General features: G+C 55.5%; 1 protein-coding gene across 6 annotated transcripts in view; it reads right to left on the bottom strand.

Moving 5' to 3' along the window:
- DLGAP4 (DLG associated protein 4) overlaps positions 1–16,059 on the bottom strand; it is a 191,168-nt gene that overhangs the window by 41,020 nt on the left and 134,089 nt on the right. The window contains exon 1 of one of the 6 annotated variants that reach the window (XM_054081905.1): positions 6,493–6,705. The exons of the other annotated variants lie outside the window; for them this stretch is intronic. Coding sequence (XP_053937880.1) covers positions 6,493–6,523 — 31 coding nt within the window. The 5' untranslated portion in view covers positions 6,524–6,705. Of the gene's footprint in view, positions 1–6,492; positions 6,706–16,059 lie in introns of those variants that run through there. 6 annotated transcript variants of the gene reach the window in all.

Below are 16,059 nucleotides of genomic sequence, written 5' to 3'. Positions count from 1 at the left end.
AGCGCTGTGAAAAAGAATTAAAGGATCACACAGGCAGGCAGAGAAATCCTGGGGATCCTTCCAGCTAGTGCCTGCCCGGTGACACAGAACCATAGAAATATTGAGGCTGTAAAAGACCTCTCAGCTCATTCAGTCCAACCATCAGCCCAACCCCACCGTGCCTGCTAAATGTCCCCAAGTGCCATGGCCATGTGTTCTTTGAACCCCTCCAGAGACATGGACTCCTCTAGTGCCCTGGGCAGCCTCTTCCAGTGCTTCACCACTCTGTCAGTAAAGAAATTTCTCCAATCATCCCATCTAAGACTCCCCAGCACAATTTAAGGCCATTTTCTCTCATCCAGCCCTTTGCCACTTGGCAGAAAGGCCCAGCACCCATGTCACCACAACCTCCTTTCCAGGAGCCGCAGAGAGCGATGAGGTCTCCCCTCAGCCTCCTCTTCTCCAGGCTAAACAGCCCCAGGGCCCTCAGCCAATCCTACCACCCCTGTTCTCCAGACCCTTCCCCAGCTCCGTTCCCTTCCCCAGACGCACATCAGCCCCTCAAGGTCTTTCCTTGGAGTGAGGGGCCCAAAACTGAACCCAGGATTCAGCCTCAGCAGCACCGAGCTCAGAGGGACGAAGCTGTCCCGGGTGGGTCAGACAGACACAGCCCCGTCACAGGCAGGCGCTGCGATGGGAGCGCACTCAGCTGCCTGCACAGCGCTCGCAGCAGCAGCCACGCAGGCAAGAACCCACTACAGGCAGCTGCACATGCTTCGATTCCCTTCCCCAAAGCACCCACTCAGCCCGATTCGGAGCAAGGAGGATTCCTGTGGGAGAGCAGGGCTGTAAAAGCCCGCTTTGGCAGCCTCAAGGAGCATTTTGCAGCACTCATCTCCAGGAAAGACGTTAACGGAGCAGAGATAAAAACTAATGCGTGGCATAATACCCCTGTTAGCAGCGGCAGCCTCCAGAATGCCCTAGAAGATTGCAGGGTGACAGTGAGACGCAGACATTGAAGCCTGGTGCCAAGTGCAAAGGCCAACAGCAGCAGCACTGTGGCCAAGGTAAGAGGCTGCCGGCAAGCAGCCCTCTGCTTCCCAGCATCCTGGATTTCCCTGTCTGAAGCATGCTGCAAACGTGAAGGTCACTGAAACTCAATGCTTTCAAGCCAAAGTCACTACTTTGCCCAGGACCAGAGCTCAGGATGTACAAATACTGTCCAACTCTCTTTTTCTTCCAAGCATGAGAATAAGCCCTTGTTCAGGCACCGAGAAAAGCTGTCCAGTTCTATTCTGGAGAATAGAACTCAAATCCACTTTCTCCCCCCACAAGTCCCAGTCTGCACTGTTCAAGGCTGAGCACTACACCAGCTCTGCTTCGCCAGGGAGCTTGCTTTGCTCAGAGTAGCAGCACTTGGAGACCAAAATTCCTAGCTTGGGAATGCTGCTGAAGTGTGGACAAGACAGCACTGGAGCCTTTTGAAAGAGGGCACCAAAACCTGGAAGAGTTCCTGGACACAAAATGTCAACTCAGGACCCTGTGTTTGAGCCAAACAGACTGAGAAAAATCTCAGGGTTCAAACAAGGAAGGAAAGACTTCCCTACAAAACAGTGCCTTACGGGAAGCAAGGGGGAGCAGCTCCACGATGGTGTGGTGGCTCACAGGTTGTCCTACCTCCCTGCTCCACAGGAGCAGCACTTACTGATCAGAAGCTGTGTGGGCAGCAGAACATCTCCTAACACAGGCCTTCAGAAGAGAAACCCCAGGAAACCCCTTGGGTACAACTGTGCAGCAGCCCCTGTGACACCGTCTCTAGCTTCAGACGCAGAGTTATCTTATACATAAGGCCTAAGAGGGATCTAATACAGAACGGTTTGGGTTGGAAGGGGGCTTACAGATCACCCAGTTCCACCCCCACTCCATGCTTTAGCTTCCAATTTAACACAGCTGTAGATCTGCCCACTGTGGGTAGGAAGTTTTAGACTTGGAGATCCCTCTGGAGAAAACATCCTGCTGCAGCTGTGCACAGAGATCCTCAGCCACTCCCAGAACATAAAACACAGACAAATAATTCTCCTAGAAGTTTGACTAATCTTATGACAACAACTTGCAACAAAAATTCCCTTTTATCAACTCTTAAACACCTTCCAGCTTTCATCAAACATCACCGTGCACTATGACAGTGCATCAGCAGAAAGGCATACGCAACTTCTAATCTTTGCTTTAATTCTAGCTCTGACAGACCTGCACCACAAGTAAGAATTTACCTTTGAAACGTTCATCACTCAAGTTTCTTGGTCAGCTTCAAACAGGAGAGACAAGCTTAAGCTTTGATCTCTTAGAACTAGGTTCAGATGAAAAGATCATTGCAGCCAAACCTGGATATCTTAATGACGAGTTATAAATAAGATACACAAGACTGACAGTCAGCACGTCCTTGATGTAAATACTGGTGTTAATGTTTAAAACGTATGTGTCCTTACAGCGTTCCTCTTTTGAGCTCTGCTGTCTGATGCAGCAAGCTACAGCCTGTCCCAGGTGAGTCCCCTCTGAAGGAACTATTTGCATTTCCTTGATGCGGCCAGAAGAGGTGACAAACCTCAGCCCCAGAGACCCTCTTCTCACACATGCTGTCTGCTAGGACAAAGCAGCAGCAAGCGGGCTGCAGTACTCTCGTAGGTATCAGACGCCCTTCTCACACTTCAGCAAGTGTGCGTGCCCCTCTGTGTCCTCACTGGCCATTCCCCAGTGCAGGACCAAGAACCCCAGGGGACAGAGGAGAGAATCCAAACCCAGCTCTTGCCCTTCACAGTATTTAAGTGCTGCAAGGAGATTCAGGAAGAGGCCTGGCAGCAAATAGCCCCAGCCATGTCCTCTACAGAAATTGTTTGGTTGGAAAAGGCCTTCAAGATAATAGAGTCCAACCCTACCTGACCACTATGAAACCTCCGGTCCCGGGGAACCATCACTTCCCACTGGGCTGCTTGTCACCTACCTTGACGGCAGACGAGCAGCCCATGCTGTGGTACATAGACAATGGTACTGCCCCACCTTACGTTGTCCGGAAAAAGAGACCAGACTGCCCTGGGCAGGTATATCCAAGCAATTAACTCACTGTTGGTGGAAACCACAAATGCTTTTAAAACAGTGCCTTTCGGATTTCCAAGACCCTGGCAGAGCAGAGAAGCAGCACAGGGCTAAGGTGCAGCTCAGGACTTTAACCATGGGCCATTATTCCCTTTGCCTGCAGCTTCTCCAGGGGACAGAAGGTTGACCGAGTGCACCCATCTGCACCAGAGGGCCAGCAATTCATTAATTTTCCAAGACAAATTGAAGTGGACAGAATTTCCACTCTCCTCATTAACCACCCCATCTGCAAATAGTTTAACTTCCACTTGTTTCAAGGCAGCTTATGTCACCCTGCTGTCATCGTCCCCTACTTTTCCCCCTCTCCAGGTGACAGGCTGGCACGGGGACCAGGAGAGAAGGGAAGGACAAACTCATTCTTCCATAAGAGCGTAAGCATTTCCAGAGGGAACAGACTTCACTGTTCTCATTCCCAAGCCCCAACTACACCCATCACAGAACTTCATCTGACAGCCTGAACTCTAATCTCCTTTCCAAGCAAAACAGCAATCATACTTAGTATTTCTGCCCTCCCTTTTAAAATCTCCTGATACGAAACACACTGACAACTTTTCACTGCAGAAATTAAAGGGGATTTTTCCTGAAGGAGGCCACCCGCCTGCACAGCCTTAATCCTTCCAGCTCACATATGTTACTGTAACTTGCACTGCACTGAATCCAATTATGCCTCCTCAACCCATTAAAAAATATTTGAGGCTGTTGCACAGGTTGCACAGAGCAAAAGTATCAGCTGAGGAGACACACACTAGTCTTGTGGCAGCGCAGCTTTACAGCCCGGCTTCTGCAGGCAGCGCATTATTAGGAAAACGAAGTGTCACTGAGCGACTTTTACAAGGTCTCATGGATAGTTACCTCCAAACTACGCGAGGCTGGACTCAAACTACAGGAAAAATCTATATGGGAGACAAGAAGTAACATACAGTTATTTGTAAGTGCCTGGCAGTTATTAGTTATCCATTAAAAGCTTTTAAAATTATATGGCTCTGGCAGCACGCAGAGCTAGGAATGAGCTCACGGAACAGCAGGTCTCCCATGCATTCCACGCTGGGCTGGAGCAGCAGATGAATAACCTCGAGCTAAGTACTCAGAAGTGTCCACAAACCCAAACTGCATGCACAGCATAAGCAACTGAGACTCCAACTACTGACTCACACAGCTGCGAAACGAAATGCAAGCTCTCCTCTCTCCCTCAAGCAGCTGACAATGTTTGCCCCGTCAGCTGAGGGCTGGGACACCAGCTACGGCCGATCCAATTCCACAGAGGTACCTGTTGGCCTCTGTAGCTCCGTGGTTTACCAAATCTTATTGGATTCACCAGATAATCAATCCATATATAACAGAAATCAAGTCCTTCTATTATCGCCTTTGCTGACAGGATCTGGCAGGGGCTGCACAGGGTGTCTCATCCTTTCAGAATGGGCACAGGAATTCCCTCCAGCTCTTCGGGGGCAGAGCTACAGGCCTCCAGCTGCACCAAAACCTCCTACACTGCCACTACAGAAGTGGAATAGAAGCACCAAGATATAGATGCTAAAAGAGCATACAGCAGTTCAGCATTTGCGCCTTAAAAACAAGCTTTTGGGCTTTCCACACTGTGGTATGTCTTTACAGTGACAAATTCTGCAGATAATCCTTGCTGGATACCTGGGTACCACTGCAGGGTACACACACACAAGTTCTCTCGATGAAGCATGCTGGATTTGATCCCTACTTTGGCTTATTGTTCTCCACACGTTCAAGAATGTGTAACTCCATAGCATTAAATTCCTGTTGGAAGAGCGCAGCAATGTGGACCCTCTGGATTCCAGTCTGCCAGCTTACACAAGTTGGCAATCTGGCTTGTTATCATCCCACATGATTGGAATTTATTTTAGGATCCAATACCACATGCTGTGGGTTTTTTTTTTTCCCTTTTCTTCTTCTCCTCCCCCAGGTTACACCCTGGGAGCCTGAGATCCCAATTCCATTCCTGTCTCAAACGCACATTTCCCACACAAGGGCTGTACCTTTGCAGAACGGGTGGTAATGGTCCTATCAACCGGATCCTGGAAATGATCCTGGGTTTTGAGCCTCTTAACCCCTACCTCAGTCTCCATTAAGAGCCACATTTACTGCCCAAAGCCAACAGTGACATCCCCGCCCTTCAACACCAGGCAGGGATCCATGAACTACACCTGTGGCTCAACTCAGAGCCATTCTACCTGGACCTGGATGGCTCAGTGCTGGGATGCGACATTAGGACCCTCAGCCAAGATCTCTTCTACCAAGCTAAGAAAGAGATTTCACAAAGCCTGCTCCGGGCGGAGCTCCCCGCTTGCTGCTGAATGGGCACCAAAGCTCCACCATTCCTGCCTCACTCAGACAATGTCCTTTCCTTCTAAAGGGAAGGAATAATTCAACCACCACCTTGAGAAGGGTTGGTGCTCCCTGAGGGAGAATCCATATGATGGGAAGGGTCAGCACTCCTGAGGGAGAACCCATAAGAAGGAAGGGTCGGCACTGCTAAGGGAGAACCCATAAGAAGGAAGGGTCGGTGTTCCTGGGGGAGAACCTATTTTGGAGTCGCTTGGGGAGAGCTCATGGTGGGGACAGGTTGGTGCTCCTCAAGAAGAACCCATTTTGGGGTCCTTGGGGAAGAACCCATAGCAGGGGAAGGGTCAGTGCTCCCTGGGTAAGAACCCATAAGAGGGGAAGGGTTGGTGCTCCTGGGGGAGAACCCATAGGAGGGGAAGGGTCCCTGTTCCTGGGGGAGAAGCCATTCAAGGGGGAAGGGTCGGCGCTCCACTGTTCCTGCCTCACCCAGACAATGCCCTTTCATTCTCCAGGAGAAATCCAACCACCACCTTAAGAAAAGGGACGGAGTTCCAGAGGGAGAACCCATAGGAGGGGAAGGGTCAGTGCTCCCACCAACAGCTCATTTAGGGAGGCGCTAGTGCACTTCCCTGCACCTGGGGACCCCTGAACGGGCTTCAAGCACCGGGCTGGGCCCCTGGCCTGACCCACTCCGACCCCGCTGGAGAGAGGGACAGCGGGGACTGCACCCGGGAGGATGAAGGCCCCCACAGTCCCGGGGGCACAGGAGGATGGAGCCCCCAAGCCCCAGCGGCAGCGGGAGGATGGAGCCCCCCCCCTCCAAGCCCCGGGACAGCGGGAGGAAGGAGCCCCCCCCCAAACCCCGGGGGGCACAGGAGGATGGAGCCACCCCCCAGCCCCCGGGGGCAGCGGGAGCGCCGGGACCCGCGCGGGGAAGCGGAAGCGCCGGGGCGGGCGCGGCAGAAGCAGCGGGCAGGCAGGCGGGGCGCGGCACCCCCGCCCGGAGCCATGCAGCGCCCGGCCCCCCGCCCGCCCCGGGCGCGCACTCACATTGCCGGAGGAGCTCCAGACACAAAGCCATGGGAGACACAAAGGAGGGCGGAGGGGACCCCGCGGAGGGGAGGGCTGAGCCCGGACCGGTGGGAGAAGAAGGAGGAAGAGGAGGAGGAAGAAGAAGAAGAGGCCGGGCCGGGGCCGCGCCGGCTGCTCCTGCGGCCGCCGAGACGGAGTAGGGAGGAGACGCGCAGAAGCCGCTGCCACCGCACTCACCGCGCCCGCCCGCCGCTCCGGCTGCGCGACCGGGGCGGGGCCGCGCCTTAAATACCCGCCCAGCCCCAACAGGCCACGCCCCTCTGGCGTCACCGCCCCACGAGATCACGCCCCTTCGTGACTTAAATGGCCGTCCCGAGCCCCCGCCCCCAGATTAGAGCTCCGCCCCGAGGGGGCTCTCCGCCTCCTTTTGCCCCCGCCCCTCGCGTCACCCTCTCCCCTCGTCTTAAACCCCCTCGACGTCCCGATCCGCGCATGCGCAAACGCCGCACGTCACCTCCCCTTAAATAGGACTAAGCCCCGCCCCCTCACTCTAGACCACGCCTATTCCGATGAGTCCCCGCCCACTCGGAGCAGCGGGGGGCAGAGGAGGGGGCAGAGGAGGGGGCAGAGGAGGGGGCAGAGGAGGGGGCAGAGGAGGGGGCAGAGGAGGGGGCAGAGGAGGGGGCAGAGGAGGGGGCGGGGGAGTCGAACGGGGCTGAACAAAGCGGGAGCCTCGTCATGGGCGCGGGGGAGCCCCCAGTGTGGCCCCCTTCCCACCCCATGTAAATGGGGTTCGGCTGAAAGACCTCCCCGAGCCCGTCCCGGCAACCTGCGGCCCCGGGACCCGAGTCGGGAGTGGGGGGCGAGAACTGCCGGGGGACCCTGAGGAATGAGGGGGGACAAGGGCTGCCAGGAGGACCCTGAGCTGGGAGCGGGGTGTGAAAACTGCCAGGGGGATCCTGAGGCGGGAGCGGGGGGGCGAGAGCTGCCGGGAGGACCCTGAGCCAGAAGTGGGGATGAGAGCTGCCAGGGGCACCCTGAGCCAGAAGTGGGGGGTGAGAGCTGCTGGGGGGACCCTGAGCCAGAAGTGGGGGGCGAGAGCTGCTGGGGGGATCCTGAGCCAGAAGTGGGGGGCGAGAGCTGCTGGGGGGATCCTGAGCCAGAGTGGGGGGCGAGAGCTGCCGGGGGACCCTGAGCCAGAAGTGGGGGGCGAGAGCTGCCGGGGGGATCCTGAGCCAGAAGTAGGGGGCGAGAGCTGCCAAGGGGACCCCAAGCTGGGACTGGGGTGTAAGCGCTGCTAGAGGGATCCTGAGCCTGGAACAGGGGACAGGGTCTGCAGGTGGGATCCTGAGCGAAGAGTGAGGTGTGAGTGCTGTGGGTGGGCCCATGAGTCAGGAGTCGGGTGCAAGAACTGCCAGGGGGACCCTGAGACAGGAGCAGGACTTTGAGGTGGGAGAGGGGGATGAGAGATGCCAGGGGGACCCTGATCCAGGAGCTGGGGGCAACGGCTGCGGGTGGGATCCTGAGCTGGGAGTAGGGTGCAAGAACTGCCAGTGGGACCATGAGCTGAGAGTGGGGGGCAAGAGCTGCCAGGGGGATCCTGAGCCAGGAGCAGGACCTTGAGCTGGGAATGGGGAGCGGGAGCTGCCAGGGGCACCCTGAGCCAGGAGCCGGGGACAAGGGCTGCAGGTAGGACCCTGAGCCAGGAATGGGGTGCGAGTGCTGTGGGTGGGTCCCCTCCCCACCCACGTGTAAATGGGCTTTGACCGAAAGAGCTCCCCCAACCCGCCCTGGCACACTGAGTCCCCAGACCCTGAGCCGAGAGTGGGGGACAAGAGCTGCCAGGGGGATCCTGAGCCCGGAGTGGGGGATAAGGGCTGCGAGTGGGACCCTGAACCGGGAGTGGGGTGTGAGCACTGCCAGAAGGATCCTGAGCCTGGAGTGGGGGATAAGGGCTGCAGGCAGGACCCTGAGCTGGGAGTGGGGTGTAAGAGCTGGGAGGGTGACCCTGAGCTGGGAGTGGGGTGCGAGAGGTGTGGCTGGAACTCTGAGCTGGGAGTGGGACCCTGAGCCAGGAGCGGGGCACAAGTGCTGCTAGTAGGACCCCAAAAGGGATGCAGGGCCACAGCCCCGCCGCAGGGTTGCTCCAGCTGGGGTGTGGTGGAAAGCCCCCAGTGCAAAGTCATATAAATGGAAAAGAAAACAGCAGGGAAATGGGTGTGGGGGTTTCCTGTTGGTCATAGATTTGCCAGCCAAGCTCCATCCTGATGGGCAAAGGGAGAGGGAACGGATCTCCCACTGACTGGCTGCTGCTGGTGTGCGTGGTGGCAGTTTTGTGCTTCCCTGTTAGGCTGCTTGAGCAGGAATGCTGAGGGATGGATGTGCGGAGGGGAGCAAGGCTTGCAGGCTGCGAGGAGAGCCTGCCTGGGCAGAGCCATGCTGGGTTTGGCACCCTGGGCACAGACGTGCTGGAGAAGCATCCAGTTCCATCCCTCCTATCCCACATTGAGACATGGGGAGCTGAGCACGAGGCTCATCCAGGCTGTGGGACCGGGGGAGACCTCTGTGAGGTGTCCACCAGCCAAGTGTGGCATGGATGCTACCAAAGCGCTTGGCCTCAGGCAGGGCTTGTGGCTTTGCAGGTAGCAGTGTTGTCGCTTGGCTCCTGCCAGGAGCACGCATGCCACCCCAGCTCCTCGCTGCTACCATCAACCCTTGGGGGCTCTGATTTATTCGTGACTCGCTGTGTTCCTGGCACTTGGTGGAGAAGCACTGGTCTGCAGCAAGGGGAGATCAAAGCGCCTAGGGGAAACACTACTCTCAGCTCACACCCTGCTGGCTGGGCTGAGCCACCACTGCCCTCAGTCTACAGCGATGGAATAGCTGTGGATGTGCTGCTTCCGCTCTCCGAAACAGCAGGAGGGCCTCACCAGAGTCAGCCCTGAGAGCTGAGCCCTGCAGCCCAGGGCCTCTCTCCTCCACTGCCTACCAAGGATAATCACAGAATCTTGGAATAGTTTGGGTTGGAAGGGACCTCAAAGCCCCTCCAGTTCCACCCTCTGCCGTGGATCCACACCTCCCGCTGGATCCCGTTGTTCAAAGCCCCATCCAACCTGGCCTGGAACATGTCCACGGATGGGTCAGCCACCACTGCTCTGCACGACACATCATGAAGAATTTCTTTCCAATGTCTAATCCAAATCTTCCCCCTTCCAAGTTAAAGCTATTCCCCCACATCCTATCACAACAGGCCCCAGCTTTCCTGCAAAACCCCCTCAAGATGCTGGAAGGATGAGTCTTCCCAGAGCCCTTTCCTCCCCAGGCCAAGCAACCCCAACTCTCCCAGTCCGTCCGCACAGCAGAGGTGCTCCAGCCCTCTGACCATGTCTGTGGCCTCCTTTGGACCCGTTCCATCAGTTCCACATCCCTCCTGTGCTGAGGACTCCAGAGCTGCACACAGTACTCCAGGTGGGGTCTCACCAGAGCAGAGGGGGAGAAGCAAGCTCATTTGCAATTCAGCTGCTTTTTGGGCTCTGAGAGCCCCTCACCCACGCAAGCTGTGCATCGCTCTGCAAAGCTCTGAGCCAATCCTTTCCTATATCCTCAGGAACAGCCACGTTGTGTCTCAGTAGATGGAAAAACGAATGGAGAATCATGAAGGAGAGGAAAAGCAACCCAGAACAAGAGAAATGTGCACAAAGAAACCCTCATCTGCCTGCACTATCTGAAATCCTGCACATGCCCATGGATTTAGCAGGGTCAGCATGCTGAGATGTTACTGGCCCCCTCAGCCCAAGACAAGACCTTTGGTATCTGCTGTGATTGACCCATTGCTCTCCAGTCAGTGTGGCCTCATGAGCGGAACGTGACACCACGTGTGGGTATCCACAGCTTCTCTGGATAACCTGGGCCAGGGCCTCACCACTCTCACCGTAAAATATTTCTTCCTAAGGTCTTATCTCAATCTCCCCTCTTTCCACTGAAAGCCATTCCCCCTTGTCCTCTTCCGGCCCTTCCTGATCAAGACCCTCGCTCAGCTTTTCTGGAGCGCTTTTCAGCACTGGAAGCTGCTTTAAGGTTACTGCAGAGCCTTCTCTTCTCCAGGCTGAACAACCCTAAGTCTCTCCTCATATCAGAGGTGCTCCAGCCCTCGAATCATCTTCATGGCCTCCTCTGGACTTGCTCCAACAGATTCCTGTCCACTTCTGACTCCCTTTCCTCCCATCAAGGCTGATGAAAGCAAGCAATGAGAAGGACTTGGCTTTCTGACCGTATCACTAACGGAAAATGCTGGCAGCTGTCTTTCTTTCTCCTGCTGGGATATGGTGGGCTTGTTCAAGACCCTGGAGCTGTGCTCCCCTCCCAGTATTAAGTCTATGGGCAGCTGCTTCCACCTCCCCTACGTCTGTCTGTGTCGGCACAGCATCGCGTGAAGTTGGAGAGCAGGGCTGTAGGGGCTTCCTGGGGAAAAGGGAGCGCTGGCTGGGCACAGGGCTTGGTAGGGGAGTTTCCATGGTAGCAGAGGAAGGATTAGAGGCGGAAAATGAACAGGTAGCATGAAGAGAAACAGTTGTCATAAATTTGTATCCCACAGACATATGAATAGATCGTGGAACTTGTATGTGTGCCCTTTTTTTTCCTTACAAACACGGATGGAGCACATAACAGACATCTTTCTTCGGCACGAGCACACACGAACACACACACACATACACACTCTCTCTAATCCCTTTCCTGCTGGTATGCCAGGGAAAGCTATTTCTGGAACGCAAAATCTAGGTCAAAAAGAAGGAGAAAATCTGAAGGGAATGATAGCAGTCTCCCTCCTCAAAGGCTGTCCGGGGTCAGCTCTGGCTGATGCGATTAGCAAAGGGGAGCGGCGGTGCTTTACTGCTCAGCTGCGGCCGCTCACCCACTGAACAAGGTGTCCTGGCCTGCTTTGGGATTTCCTAGAATCATGGAATGGGTTGGGTTGGAAGGGACCATGAAGCCCATCCAGTTCCAATTCCCTTGCTGTGAGCAGGGACACGTCCCACTGGATTGGGTTGCTCCAAGCCCCATCCAACCTGGCCTGGAACACCTCCAGGGATGGGGCATCACCACTGCTCTGGGCAGCCTGGGCCATTGTTTCCTTCCCCCTTACACCACTACATTTTCCCCCCAAAGAGAAGGCTATGACTGCTGAGAGAGGAGCGGAAATTCCTTCCTACCCAGAGACCAGGTAATCACCGCTCACAGAGGAGAAGAAGAGAGGAAGGGTGGTGTCAGTACCCATCCCTCACAAGCCAGCCCTCCGTGACTTTCCCAGAAACCTTGGAAACACATCCTACGGTGAAGCAGCCCTTGGGGATTGGGTCTGCACGATGCTGCTTTGTGCAGTGACAGCGCACGGAGGTGTAAATGCACTTTGTCTTTCCTCCGCTACGCACAACTATGCTCTCCCTGCGAGAGCATCAATGCCAGGGACCAGGCTGGGATCTGCCTTCTCCTGGGGCAGGGTTCCCACCACAACAACGGTCCTGGGAGCCATCTGTCTAATTTAGTGATGAAAAGAGAAAAAAAAAAGCCGTAAAAAGAAGTCAGAGAGCATGTTGAAGGCTGAAGGGCAGCTCTCCTCTCATGAAAGGAGGTTGGAGAGAGATGGGTGCTGGCCTCTTCTCCCGAGTGACGGGGGACAGGACAAGGGGGAATGGCCTCAAGCTGTGCCAGGGGAGGGTCAGGGTGGATATCAGGACAAAAAATTTCACAGAAAGGGTCATGGGGCCCTGGCAGAGGCTGCCCAGGGAGGGGGTGGAGTCACCATCCCTGGAGGGGTTTAAAAGGGCAGACGAGGTGCTCAGGGACATGGTTTAGTGGCAGATAGAAATGATTGGACTCGATGATCTAAGAGGTCTTTTCCAACCTGGTGATTCTATGATTCTATGGCTCGGGAGAGCAATCTCTCCCAGGTAGGGCTTTCATGCCCCGCCTGGGCTTGGCAAAGCTCTGCAATACAACTGGCTACAAGGTGGGTGCAGCTGTGGCAGTTGTTTATGGTAGTGCTGGTGGCTCTTGAGGACAAGTCTTATACCTGGTTCTGGCTGGGGTCAAGGCCAGGCTGGCCTGAAGACCTGGCTAGAATTTCTTGAGTTCCTTCTTCTCCAGGTGCTGTGGTTACCATGCTGGGCCAGGCTGGAGACATGCAGCCAGAACTGCCTTCACAAGGTCAGCAGAGCAGGAGAACTTGGGGGTCTCTGTGCTTCAGAGCTCACACTCTCACAGACAGCTTAACCATTGGTAAGCCAAGTCAACAGAGCACAGTCCTGGGAGAGAAGGCAGAGCCTGCTTGGCCTTTGTGGCCTCCTTGGAAAAGATCTGATCACTGAGTAAGGAGCCGGGCACGTGGGCTTTCTGGGAATAGGCTGCTGAATCCCAGGGCAGGATTCTTGGGGTCTACAGGAAAGCTGGAGAGGGGCTCTTGATCAGGGAGTGCAGAAAGAGAATGAGTGGAATGGTTTTGAGCTGCAAGAGGGGAGAGGGAAATGAGATCTTAGGGAGAAATATTTTGCTGTGAGGGTGGGGAGGCCCTGGCCCAGGTTGCCCAGAGCAGTGGTGGCTGCCCCATCCCTGGAGGTGTTCCAGGGGTTTGGAGCAACCAGATCCAGTGGGAGGTGTCCGCACGGGGTGGGACTGGATGGGCTTTGAGGTCCCTTCCCACCCAAACCATCCTAGGATTCTATGATTCTGTGCTCTGAGCAAGGGTTACCAGGCGGCGTGGGGAGGACTGGGAAGAGCTCAAGCAGGAACTGGTTTGATGTGAGCCTTCCCTGCTGTCACTGCTGCATTGAGTGGAGACTGGGGTGGAGGCTGGCGCTGGGGATTCTCACCTCCTTCTGCTGTGCTTTGCTCCTCTCTGCTTTCCTTTTTTTTTTCCCCTGGACATAAAATATTCAGCTTTGTATTGCAAGCAGTCTATTAAGCAAGCAATTCCCAGTGCTGCCTCTAATAAGCAGGAGCAGGGGCTGGGGAGCCCTTTGTAAAGCTCGGGAGTGGCGTGGCTGTCGCTGAACGCCTGGCAATTAGATGAATAGGTTTCACTGGGGCTTTTGAGTCTCCAGCTTCACAAAGCATAAAGCTTTGTTTAAGGTTGATCAAGGGCAGCTCATCATCTGTCTCGCTGGCTGTCAAATGAGAGCTAATTGCCTTGTAATCCCTGAGTGAAACAGGCGTTTGGGGGAGGAAGGGGCTTGTCAGAGGGGTGATGGCTGTCAGGGCTCTCCCACCAGCCTCATACAGCCCCGAGACTGACAGTTCTCCATGGAATGGAGCTCGCTGCATGTTCTTGTGCCCTCAGCTGGTGGCTGAAGCCCTTTGTGCTACAATTGAAACCCCACGCTGTCTTCAAAGCTTGTGTCAGCCACAGCATTGCTGCTCCTGCAGCCTCTTTGGGATGTATCGCTGCAGAGGAGAAACCCAATCCCCTTCTCGGGGCCCAGGCACGAGATGGGAACATCCTCTGGGCTGGTGCAGGAGGGTGTCCACGAGCAGGGGATGGGTGAGGACTCTCCTTTGTTTCACTCCAGAGCCCAGCATGGAACCACGAACGACAATTAAACCTGCAGACAATGGTCACCCACTTGTCTCTATTAGTCTGGATTGATGCCCTCAAGTGGAAACGTTCCAATCTGCTGCTTGGGAGGCCCCTTTCATACAGCACCAACTACTTAAAGCCTCAGTGATGCTCACTGGTGGGGGGAACTGAGCCTGGGTGGCTGATCAAAGGTGTGATTGCCATCCAGCTATGCCTCCTGCCTTCCCTGCCATGCACACACTCAACACAGATGCTCCTCCCTGCTCCCCACCCCTTCCATCAAAAAACAATTTCCCACTTCAAGCCTCAGCAGCCAATGCAAAAGGCTGGTGGATGCTCTGGGAATCAGCAGATCTCTGCTGGGTCACATCAGAGAGAGGTGGCAACCAGTCATTTTGAAACCCCCCTTCTGTGCTCTGACTGCTGTTGCTTCCAGGTGTTAGTCTGGATTTGAAGCAGCACTGAGCTCGGCATCGGCTGTACTGCCAGCAAGGAGCAGGGCTGGACATGTGCGGGGAGCTGTGAGCCAGGGTGAGGAGAGAATGAGACAGAAGCAGAGCAGAGAAGGTGGTAAGAAGGAGGGATGGGGCTGAGCAAGCAGCTTGTCCCTCACAGGGGATCTCTTCCAGCCCTTGTCTGCTCCTGAGGATGTTGACTGTGATGACCCTGGAGCGCAAACCATTGAAAGGGGGATGCAATGGCACAGGCAGGTCTCTCTGCGGGAAGGCCTGGAGCCAGGCATGAAGGCTGCTGGTGCTCTCCTTCCCACTCCCCTCTCTGCTCACTGCTGGGATGGGGCTCTAATCTGTCTCCCATCAACAGCCCACTCCTGCGCTCCAGCAGCTTTGCCCATGGCAGATGTGCTGGGGCTCATGCCCCATCCCTGGAGGTGTTCCAGGTGAGATTGGATGGGACTTTGAGCACCCAGATCCAGTGGGAGTTGTTCCTGCTCATGGCTGGGGGTTGGAACTGGATGGGCTTTAAAGTCCCTTCCAACCCAAACCATTCTGTGATTCTATGATTCTATGAATTCCCCCATAGCTCTGTGGTTTGGTGCCAGAGCTCGTGCCAAGGATAGCCTGTCACGCTGGACCTGAACCCGGTGTCCCTGTGGGTGACGATGTGGTCTGGCTGCCTCCACAGCACCAGCAGCACTGCACAGCCCTGAGACGCTGAACTCCTCCTGCCCACTCTGGTGTCTGCTTGACATGATGTCCAGGCACCACCATGTCCAGAGCTCCAAGGCATCACCTTTTCTAATCAGTTCCCAATACTATTCCCTCAACTCCTTGTACCCTGCATTATGGCCGAGCCTCACTTGGAAGAAAATGATTGAAGAAATGAAAATGCCTTGAAGAAAATGATGCAGAAGTGATGCAGATCGAGTGACTTGAAGCACCATGGAAAGGTAACTGGTTTCTCTTCTGGAAAGAGCCTGCCAACTGTCTAGAGCCTGCTCCCACCCCACTGTACCCCGGGAGGTCCTCGCGCCAGCCAAAATGCTGCAGTGAGAGCAAAGCTGCTCCCCACAGCGCAGCTTTGCACAGCTGAACCTGCCGGCTCTGCTCAGGCCTTCAGGAGCCATTCGCAGAAGCAGCATCTCCTGAGCAATGCTCCTCCCTTGCACACGTTTTCCAGGAATGGCACGGACCACTGGACAGTAAAGCCACTGCTGCAGATTGTGCTTCGGCAAAGGCACCTGCACCAAACATGTCCCCAAGCCATAGTGATGCTGGTCTCTGCAGCGAGGAGCCAGCACCAGCTCGGTTTTGGATGAGACAGCCTTGCATCTCTTTCCTCCTGGGCTTTCTGAGCACTGCGAGGTCTGAGCAGCCCTTGCCGTTCCTTGCTGTCTTGAGCCAGTGACCCCAGCATCCTGGCAAAATTACATCCTGGGACAAAGCCCTTGCCTTCCTTGCATCCCACCCAGGTGCTGAATGCATGGGGTGCTCACAGGAGCCTCCTCCGGCAGCTGCAGGTGGGGATGGTAACACTGCTGAGAAGCACGGGTAGCT

The sequence above is a fragment of the Cuculus canorus genome, chromosome 16, assembly GCF_017976375.1.
Source record: "Cuculus canorus isolate bCucCan1 chromosome 16, bCucCan1.pri, whole genome shotgun sequence".
Taxonomy (NCBI): Eukaryota; Metazoa; Chordata; class Aves; order Cuculiformes; family Cuculidae; genus Cuculus; species Cuculus canorus.
Note: the sequence above shows the minus strand (reverse complement) of the source record. Positions and strands in the feature narration are given on the sequence as shown.